Genomic DNA, 10469 nt, shown 5'->3' on the forward strand with positions numbered 1-10469 from the left:
TCTCTAAATTACACCACCATGTTCAATAAGTTACACTGAAAAAATTATTGTAAATCTAGTAATAAGACAGTGTAAATATAGCTAGAAAACACTATAAGTACATAGAAAAAATTCAGTTGACAAAAGGGACGAAAACAAATGAATGTCGCCTAGACAGATCCTTATAAATTGATCGTGATCACCAGACCACCGCACCCAGAAATTTATATATTCCGCTCCAAAAAAAGTCGTATCTTGCGCCTATCCTCGCACGCTTTTGCACCCGGAGAAAAACAAAACATAAATAAATCAAAAGGGAGCTGCTGTCTGGGACTGGGAGCTTGAGGCGACCTGCTGAAAAGCTCATACCCTCCTCACTTCCACACCTCTCCTTCCCTTTCCACACTTAGCTCCCCAGCAGACTCCCCCATTCCCCATGTCTTCTGGAGGAGGAGGAAGTGGCGGAGGAGGAGATCACCATGGCGTCTACCACCAGCATGGCTACGGCCACCTCGCCCGCACCGACGCCGACGCCGGCGCCGAGTACGTGTTCCACAGCAGCAACGACATGGAGAGCTTCTTCTTCAATCAGCCGGCGTCGTCGGCGGGCGTCGATGGATCAGGCAGCAGAACTGGCGCCACCGCCGAGCTCATGCCGCCGTACTCCAGCATCACCGACTACCTACAGGGGTTCCTGCAGGACCCCTCCGGGCTAGCTCGGCACCTGGACGCGCCGTGCCCGGCGGAGGACGCCCCGATCAAGCACGAGCTGTCTGTGGATGTGAGCCACGACAGTCAGGGCACCAGCGGCGCGCCCGGTGATGGGGCGGCGATGCACACGCCGAACTCGTCGGTGTCTCTCTCGTCAAGTGACCGGGAGGGGGAGGGCCAGCAGCCTCGTCGGTGCAAGAAGGGCAGGCCGAAGGCGGAGGATGCGGAGGGGGATGAGAAAGAGCAGGAAGATGGGGAGAATTCCACCAAAGCGTACGTTCTCTTTAGTTTGATACTACTAATCTGTGTGTTCATCGATCATCTCGAATTGTATTTGCATCTCTCTTCATCAGGTTCAATTCAGGAGTGCTTCTCTCTGTTCTCTTTTTTTTGGGGGGTCAGGACTCAGGAGTGCTTCTCTTCTTGGTGCATATGTTAGATCTAGTCCTACTGTTGCCTAAATGAACAAAAATTTTCCTAGCTAGTTTTATATGTCCATATCTCTATACTACACGGTGTGAACATTAGGGTTTGTTGCGATTGCTTCTTTAGGGTTCTTATAGATCATCAAGAATTCAGATCCACCAGCTTCGGATTCATAGTACTATAGCTATCTACGCTAGCTTTCCCTCTTCTTTATCTTTTCTTTCCGTTCCTTTTTTGGTCCCGTCTCCAGTATGACTTTCTAGATCATTTGGTACTATTCAAAATTCAATTGGCTACGTACTCTCCAAAAGAGATCTTCCTTTAAATTAAATATAAACGATTTGCGTGCTGCAGCTTCAATTTTTGACCAACTAGTAGCTTCATCTTTGAAGAGAAAACCAATGATTTCTTTTAGCCTTTTAGGAAAGATTTAATTAAAGATCATAAATGCCATATATCGAAAGCACCTACAGACACCACAGATCTAGAGTATCTTCTGCAAATACACCAATAATCTGGATATGACGTGCTCGATCCCAATTCCCAACAGCTCGCTAGCTAATCGTCTATACTCGCGCTTCACGCACGTCACTATAGACTACAGCACTTGTGTTCGAATAATTGGCGCTAATAGTCCACGTGACATGAAATATCTACTTCATCTAGCTCGAGCTAACTAGCATTAGTTCGTATTAACGCACTGGATTGGCGTCTGACATATATGTGTATATATATATTCATAACAGGAACAAATCCAAGAAGAAGGCTGAGAAGAGTCAGAGGCAGCCCCGCGTCGCCTTCCTCACCAAGAGCGAGGTGGATCACCTTGAGGACGGCTACCGGTGGCGCAAATACGGCCAGAAGGCGGTCAAGAACAGTCCTTACCCAAGGTCTGTATATTTTTTTCTTCTCAGTTTCACTTGTTCGTTCCACCATCTATGGTCATTATAATTGCATGCTATAGCTATCACACAGCTATCTAGCTATCGTATATATGCTAATTAAGAGCAAGTAACCAAGGTACCTAATGCATTGTACAACTTGAATGTAAATTCTGACCAAGAGTATATGATGCATGTACCTTATAACTTTGTCATGTATATTCAAATCCGATCTCCGGCCAAACAACGTATGCAGGAGCTACTACCGGTGCACGACGCCCAAGTGCGGCGTGAAGAAGCGCGTGGAGCGGTCGTACCAGGACCCATCGACGGTGATCACGACGTACGAGGGGCAGCACACGCACCACAGCCCCGCCAGCCTCCGCGCCGGCGGCGCGCATCTCTTCATGTCAAGCGCGCACGGGCTGCCGCCGCACCTGATGCCGTCGTCCAGCTTTAGCCCGGACCTGATGAGCATGATGCATCACCCCGCCATGGGCGCAAACCCTAGCATGTTGCTGCCAAGTATGCCTCCTCCTCATATGTCAACACCATCTCCTGCTCCTCCTCTTCAGCAACACCACTTCACTGACTACGCCCTCTTGCAAGACCTTTTCCCTTCCACAATGCCCAACAACCCATAACTAACACCTACACGATTAGCTAGCCTAGATCAACATGAGATGCTATCCAAATACTGCGCCAAATGTGATCACCTGATCGATCGATGACCTTGTGCTTGGGCCTGGTCTAATGGAGAGGGAACAACAGTTATTATTGATTAATCTGCTTTCATCTTAAACTTTCGTTTGCATTTCTTCCTCTTCCATTTGTCAACTCTCCGCTGCGCGGATTGCATGGGAGGTACTAGAGATGGAACGAAGTACTTTATAACTATCACTAGAGCGGCAACATTATTTATGTACGCCTCTAGACTTCTTGTACATGGATGTACTAGTGTATATCATGTGTTCCTCATTGACTCATTTGGGAGAAAAATTGAAAGAGGAGTATTTCATTTCTCTAGTTCCCGTTTGAAATTCAAGAATGTGCTCCCTTTTTTAAAGAACTCAGAATAGATGTCACCTCCACTTCTGCTTGTTTTCCTACCATGGGTGCGTGTTGGATGGATCCATGTGCAGGCATGGTGCTTCTTTTGTCCATGTTTAAAACTGGAACCGATATGATAATGTTGGTGTATATATAAGGCCTGATTTGAAATGCGGACTTTTTCATGTTTCCTGCATTTTCCCTATGAAAATAAACTGATTTTAGCATGATATTGTGAAATTCCTACATTCCAAAAGGCTCTAAAGGAGTTCTGGATTGTGCTTTGGTGTACGTCGTAGCTAGACCCAAGCATTTTTTTTTGAGACTAGACCCAAGCAAATTCGTTCATGGATTTTTTGTTGTTTCGGTGGTAGGGCAACTGAGAAGATACTTTGATCGTCGTTGGGAGTGATGGTCTCAGAATCCATATCATATTTATCTATGCTAGCTGTGACCTTGCTCATACAACATGACAGAGGCTGTGATTTTAATTGATTTTGTTTTACATTCCTATCTCAGTGCAAGTTCATCCAATATGTTGTGGTGTCCCTGTGAATTTTATTATAAATCATGCTAGCTGTATCCTGTTTTAACTGTATTGAATGAATAGTTTGTGTTCCCCCAGTTTATACAAATTTATGATGCCCTAAATTCTATTTCGTGCATATTCAAGCACAGGGGGACAGGTTTGTAAAGAATTGAAAGTACTGGCCAGTTTGCATTGGTACATGCTACATTATATTTTCCTCTAGTCAAATTAACACATATTTATATAGTTGGTACCTTTTGCTCCAGTAGAATAATAGTAGATCCAAACATGCATGTAGTCATTGTATATTAATTGTACATGTACTCGTTGTATATGTTGTTAGTTTGCTCTTTATCACTCTGTAGTCGACGTATATAGTCATAAATTTCATTTTAAATAGTCCTGAATTAACAATTTTGAATTGTTTGGACCAGAGTTTCCGTTCAAGAAAGGGTTCAAAATTTCTGTGAAATTTCTTTCAAATTCTGTGTAATTTTGGAGGTGGCCAAGAAAAAATCCAAAATTTCGCATTATACTAATAATACACATGTGCTTTGTTGTAAATATATACCTCTAAACTAATATTTTCTATTGTTTGTGTTGTATATTCTTCTACTCAATAGATGTATAGTCATAAATCATTGTTAATATTTTGTTTAGAACTATATTTTTTAAAAAAATCATACTTTTATATTTAAGTCTCTAAAAAATTAGGTGAATTTTGACTGAATTTTCGTGAATTTTGGGGGCATGACTGAAAAATTCTAATACTGAAATTGAAAACCCTTGTACGGACGAATGCTATCTTGGATTGGAGTACACATGATGCATGCATGGAATAATAAGTTACAGACGCACAGTTTCTCTTGAAGCCGATCTATGTCTTGTCTCTCTTCCTCTTCCATGGTAAAGTTACGTTGCACCTTAATTTGTTTCAGTTTTCCTTTTTGGTGTACCTGCTGAATTCCCTAGTTTTTGGTAGTCTCAAGACTTCAAGTGCCACATGTCGTCCCTTGATTCCCTCTGCCGTCATTTTTGACCAAACCACCTCCCGGTAGCTAGGGGCACAAATTAGATAGTCCATGGCTATGCATCGTATTGACCATGTGCTGATGATGAAAGAGCGGAATTGTATATAGGTAGGTAGCCTAGGGAAAATGACAAAGAAAAAAAGGTCAATCCAACGCTTTTATTTTAAAATATTAATTATTACATGAAAGTTTGAAAAGAATATATAATCTCGATCACACACAACAACCATGGAGGCATGGAAACACGTACGGGTAGCTAGTACAAAGCAAGCGAGAAAGCTACTGGTAGCTAGTCATTGCAGTCCGTGTGCGTAATTCAGTACTGGAAACAGGGTCTTTATCGAGTGCAAATTGCTTTGCCGAGTGTTAAAAATCGAGGCACTCGGTCAAAGAATTACACTCGGCAAAGAATTGCACTCAGCAAAGAACTCTTTGTCAAGTGTCGGGCACTCGACAAAAAAGGGCACTCGACAAAGAACTTCTTTACCGAGTGTCAGGCTCTCGGCAAAAGCGCGGCACTTGGCATAGGCTGCCCGTGTAACGGTGTTCGGCCACGTCCTTCTTTGCCGAGTGCCTGCTGTTAGGCACTCGGCAAAGATTTTTTTTTTAGAAAATACTTTGCCGAGTGCCCCTGAAACGGCACTCGGCAAAGATTCAATATTTTTTTTTGAAATGTCTTTGTCGAGTGCCTAACAACTTCGGCACTCGGCAAAGGGAGGAATTAAAAAAATTACATTTTTTTAAAATACCTTTGCCGACTTCCCTGTGAAGGCACTCGCCAAAGAGGAAATTTCTAAAAAAAAAATTAAAAAATCCTCTTTGTCGAGCGCCTTATTCTTGGCATTCGGCAAAGACCCTCTTTGCCGAGTACCATTTTTCTAGCTTTGCCGAGGGCCATGACCATGTTACTCGGCAAAGAATTTTTTTAAAAAAATCAAACTTTGTCGAGTGCTGGCCAGAGGGCACTCGGCAAAGAATTTTTTTTAAAAAAAATTCAAACTTTGCTAAGCGCCGGCTAGGGGGCACTCGGCAAATAATTTTTAGAAAAAAATAAAATATCTTTGCCAAGGGCCAGATAGAAGGGCACTCGGCAAAAATATTTACCGAGTGCCTGCAGGGTTGGCACTCGGCAAAGCGACCGTCAACGGGGCCGGCGCCGTGACGGTCGTATTTCTTTGCCGAGTGCCTCCGGGGCTCTCAACAAAGCCTTTGCCGAGTGCCCAATAAAAGACACTCGGCAAAGAGGGCTTTGCCGATCAATTTTTTGCAGTGTGTTCTTTGCTGAGTGCCAGCACTGGGCAAAGGCTTTGCCGAGTGCAATTTGGCCTTTGCCGAGTGCCTCAGGCACTCAGCAAAGAACCTGAATCCAGTAGCGATTATCATCATTGAACACCACAACTACATTGTATTATTTGACAAAATTGTTTGTCTAGTAGCGGAATCATGTGCAAAGCGCGCGCGTTCTTCTAATATAAAATATCAAGTCCAACATGTATGTTTTTTCGATTAAACGACACATGCCTTCTAAACGTAAACGTGACGATTATGAGTCCACACACGGTATACCTAGCTAATCTCATAATTTAACTGTTGCCAGCGTTGAAGGCACGATACTTTGGTCCGGTTTTGGACAAGCTAATTTTTTATAAGCTGCAATAGCTGGAGGAAGACCTATTTATATAAGCTAGATGGTTGAATAGTCAAAATTAGTGATAAGCTGGACTATAAAAAAACTAGATTATTTAGATCCGCTAGAGTTTTTTCAGCAGTTAATAACTTATTCACGCATATATTCGTGATTATTTATGGCCTTCTCATAAGCTGCACTTACATTGGTCCTGTTCGGCTTACCATATATTCGGCTTGTTTGCTTCTTTTTTCAGCCGGAACAGTGTTTTTTCTCTCGCAACAATTCAGCCGGAACAGTGTTTTTCAGTCAGTTTCAGCCAATTTTCAGACCAGCGAATGAGGCCATTATCAGCATTGCCCATGCTGATTGCACGTAGGACTACCATGATGGTAACACACTTTTCATGTAGGTGCAAAGAGTATGAAGGATTCAACAATTGTACGCTCTAATACTGAAGAACGCCCGGACTGTATTATGTCACTGATCCCATTACTCCTATGCAACTATAATATTGAATATATATTAAATTCAGTATTCAGTACTTTTTTAAGTCGGAGATAATGATAAAATAAATAGCTTTTTCCTTACAAACAATAGAGAGATATGTGGTTCTAGTACGGCAATACTATACCTTACTTGATTGTTATTTGGCCACTCATCTGTAGACGACGACGGATGGCCAGAGAAGAACGGTACTTTTTGTCTTTTTTTTTTGCGAGACAGATGCTGGCCCGTGTTCAGCTATAATTAATTGCATCCAAGAAAAGGTTAAGGTTATTCAAGGAAAAAAAAAGACTAACGCGGCGTTTTATTAAGAGATCCCAGGGGCACGGTTTCGTTTTGCCCCAAATTATTAGTAGTGATGTTTGATTGTATAATAGGACATATAAATAATTGCCCATACTATTAAACTGGTGAAGCCAAACCCCTGGTATATAATATCTTGTACCTACTGCAGATTTTCAGCTTTGTTCATCTGGCTTTGGATATGATAAAGAATTCCGAACAAAATCGTTTCCCATGCTGACGAACATCTTCAATTTAAAACAAAAGGATCATGCGATGCATGTTACGTAGCCGTTAGGTTCCTTGGGAAGTGGTTGTGACTAGACAAGTTGGATGCTCTCAAATTCAGCGTGGACGATATATGCTAGCCGTTAAAAATTTTGGCTCATACGACTACTATAATTTATTTTAGGCGTCCGAGTGCAAGTAACCAGTAGCCTCTCCCTATCCACCAGTTTCGTCCTCTGACACCTGCACCTCCACAACACAAGGCCACACCTCTTGCACTAGTCATGAAGAATCGCAATTCGCAAGAGCGGGTGACACAGAATCTATATATGTGTGTTCACAAATATAGTGATTTTTGCAAGCGGTCAAACTTTTTAGGTGTTGTTTTACTAAGTCAATCGTCTCTAGATTTTTTTTTTTAAAAATAATAAAAACAATTAAACTATTTCCAAAAAATATATTTTTTTTGGTTTACCCTCTTTGCCTTCGGGCTTGTCTCCATTTTCATCCATCTCCATCACTTGTTGAGCACCTCATCTCCATGGTCCTTGCCATCTTATCTCTTGGCTCCATGTTTGTATTTTCATCCATCTCCATCACCTTGGAGCTTATCAACTTAAGTAAAGTGTTAGTCCACTAGTTGTCACTCAATTACCAAAACCCAAATGGTCCTTTAGTCACCTAGTCCTCCACTGGGTCATCTAGGAGCTGGAAAACTCCAAGAGTAGCATGTCTTCAATCTTTTGATCAAACTCCAAGCCAAAGTATAAAGATGCACACTACGTGTCAGTGATTCGACTTTAGTACCACTGACTAGTAATCTAAGTGTTCACGGGTTTCAATAGGACAACACACAAGACACAAGGATTTGTATTGGTTTAGGCTAGGTGCCCTACGTCTCTAGTGGCTGTGGGATGCTCGTATTGTTATGTCCTGACCCGAGTGCTCAGAGTTTGAGAAGGGGCATGTGCATTACAAAGTGGAAGATGTGTGTTTCATTGTCTAAATGCCTCGTCCCCCATAGGGGTTCTCCATCCCACCTTATATAGTCGAGACGATGGAGTTACAAAGGTACATATATTTGGTAAAGGGTCTACTCTTATGAGCGTCATCTTGTTTGCCTGGTCACCTTGGGCCATCTTTCTCGACTATTCTTTACGTGTTGTCTTGTTTGTTTGAAGCACTATATCAATGATGCCCTAATATCATCCTGTACCTCGGTTGACCCTCGTCACCCAGTTAGATCTAGGGAGATGTCGGGACATCACCATTCATCTTGGTTAGGTGGAATAGTACCAACCACGCCGGGCAGGTGGTTAGAATAGTGCCAAGCACATGGCTGCATTGTCTCGTCTATCGCTATTCGTGAGGTGGGGATCACGTACTATAGCACGTTGGCCAGTCAGCATTCGTCCTTGTGTTGACTCTCAATATGACAATCGTGTGGATCAAGGGATCGGACTCGGGAGACCCCAAGTCCCATGTAAATCCCCATGGCCAGGGTTCCTAGTTGGTTAGAGAACCCTAGGATTGAGACCACCACAATTTAGTTGAATTTGTCCGCCTTGTCCCTAACTCCTAATTCTAGGCTAGGTGAGAATACTCGGTAGGGATGGCAACAGGGCGGATTCAGGTTGGGTAGAGTATCGCGGACCCGAACCCAAAACCCAAACTCAAAACAGAAATCGCCCCAAAACACCGATTTGGGTGATAATCCAAACCCAAAACCAAACCCGGTGGATCCCTGCAACCCGATTGGTTCCTAGGAATCCAAAACCCACCATTATATAGCAATACAAAAGCCAACAACGAATTTCTAGCAAAACATGCATGATATATATTACATATTAACATGTATAAACAAGAGGCAATAAACAAACACACAAATTTCATGACTCAATTTAGAACAAACTTAATAGCTCACATAAACAATTTATCAATAAAACACATGTGTTTTTATTCAAAATGATCTATTTCAAGACCTCCATTGGGCATCCATGGGTGAAACCCGAAACCAAACCTGAACCTACTGGACCCGAAATCCACGGAGCCCTGACCCAAAATTGCCTCAATGCCATCCCTAGTACTTGGGGCTCAAGTACTCATTGGTATCCCTTGAGTCCTTCGTGCTTTGCATAGGTCGCTCGATCTCCTTTCGTCCAATACAACCAATGGTGCTTCATTCATGTGCCTTGAGTTTTTTAAGTCTTCGCTATCTGAGCTCCCATTGCCCATTATGCTCCGCAAGGTTTCACTCGATCCTTTGGGTTTGTGTGAGTGAACCCAATGGGTCCGAGCCACCACTAGACTTGAAGAGTCGAGCAGAGTGTTAGACATCATATTTTTATCCTTAGGTGGGCTTGCTTTGATAAAAGCGTGAAGGAATTATCTTAGGACCTCAACTCCATTGGTTCACTAGGTATCTGAATCATGCTCTTGGAACGCTCCGGTCCCAAGTGTGTACCAGTCATATACCTTTGGCAACACCTGCCTTGAGGTCACCAATGCCATGTGCTTGGATGACGCCCGCGCCTTGAGGACAGTGAGAATGCACGAGTGTGATGCAACCAACCCTAGGGCATCTAGTTGGCACCACCTAAGGTGTGACCTTCCTAATGTAGGTCAAGCCACATGCTTATCGTGTTCCATCATAGAAAGTGGTTAGGTCATACACCCATGACATGCTAGCCCTGAGGGTGTTCGCATCGATCACATCCATCTCAAGGGCGCCAAGTTTGCACACCCATGAGGCCATGACGTGCTTGGTTTGAGGACACCCGGACCATGTGTTTATGATGTGGTGACACTCGGTCTTGAATCCCAACACCGGTTGGTGGTAGTGTTGGATCCACTTGCCCTTCACTTTGTCCCTATAAATTTGGCTCTTGGCACTAGGTGTTATCACCACTCACCATTTGTTCATAGACTCCACAAGTATCATGAGGGACAATGTGTGCCAATGAAGGTGTTAATTGTTAGGGTTGGCCCTCCATGGTATGATGCAACCGAAATAGAGATAGTCGTTCTTTGTAGGCACTAGGATAATGCTAGTGATGAGGAGGGCACGACAACCCTAGGGATCGGTCTTAGGAGTGTTGGTGCGAGCTGAGCCATTCTAGGCGGGTGGTGCCTATAGGAACTATAGTCCACCGTAGTCTCCCAACTCATGCACCTCTACTTCTTAAAGATGCATGTTGGAGCTGACGTAATAGACACTA

At 43.3% G+C, this 10469-nt stretch overlaps 1 protein-coding gene across 1 annotated transcript; it reads left to right on the forward strand.

The window, feature by feature from the left end:
• Positions 1-306: 306 nt before the first annotated feature.
• LOC136458535 (WRKY transcription factor 71-like) lies at positions 307-3051 on the forward strand. Its single transcript, XM_066458484.1, has 3 exons — positions 307-963; positions 1863-2006; positions 2254-3051. The coding sequence occupies exons 1-3, from the start codon at positions 416-418 to the stop codon at positions 2639-2641; spliced, it is 1080 nt and encodes a 359-aa protein (XP_066314581.1). The 5' UTR covers positions 307-415; the 3' UTR covers positions 2642-3051.
• Positions 3052-10469: the final 7418 nt, after the last annotated feature.

Source organism: Miscanthus floridulus, chromosome 6 (genome assembly GCF_019320115.1).
Source record: "Miscanthus floridulus cultivar M001 chromosome 6, ASM1932011v1, whole genome shotgun sequence".
NCBI classification, from domain to species: Eukaryota; Viridiplantae; Streptophyta; class Magnoliopsida; order Poales; family Poaceae; genus Miscanthus; species Miscanthus floridulus.

Excerpts from the sequence above, each read along its gene's own strand:
- LOC136458535 (XM_066458484.1), top strand. The coding sequence starts at position 416 with ATGTCTTCTGGAGGAGGAGGAAGTGGCGGAGGAGGAGATCACCATGGC. Across the intron at positions 964-1,862 it reads GGGGAGAATTCCACCAAAGC|GAACAAATCCAAGAAGAAGG; the intron begins GTACGTTCTCTT and ends TATTCATAACAG. Across the intron at positions 2,007-2,253 it reads AAGAACAGTCCTTACCCAAG|GAGCTACTACCGGTGCACGA; the intron begins GTCTGTATATTT and ends CAACGTATGCAG.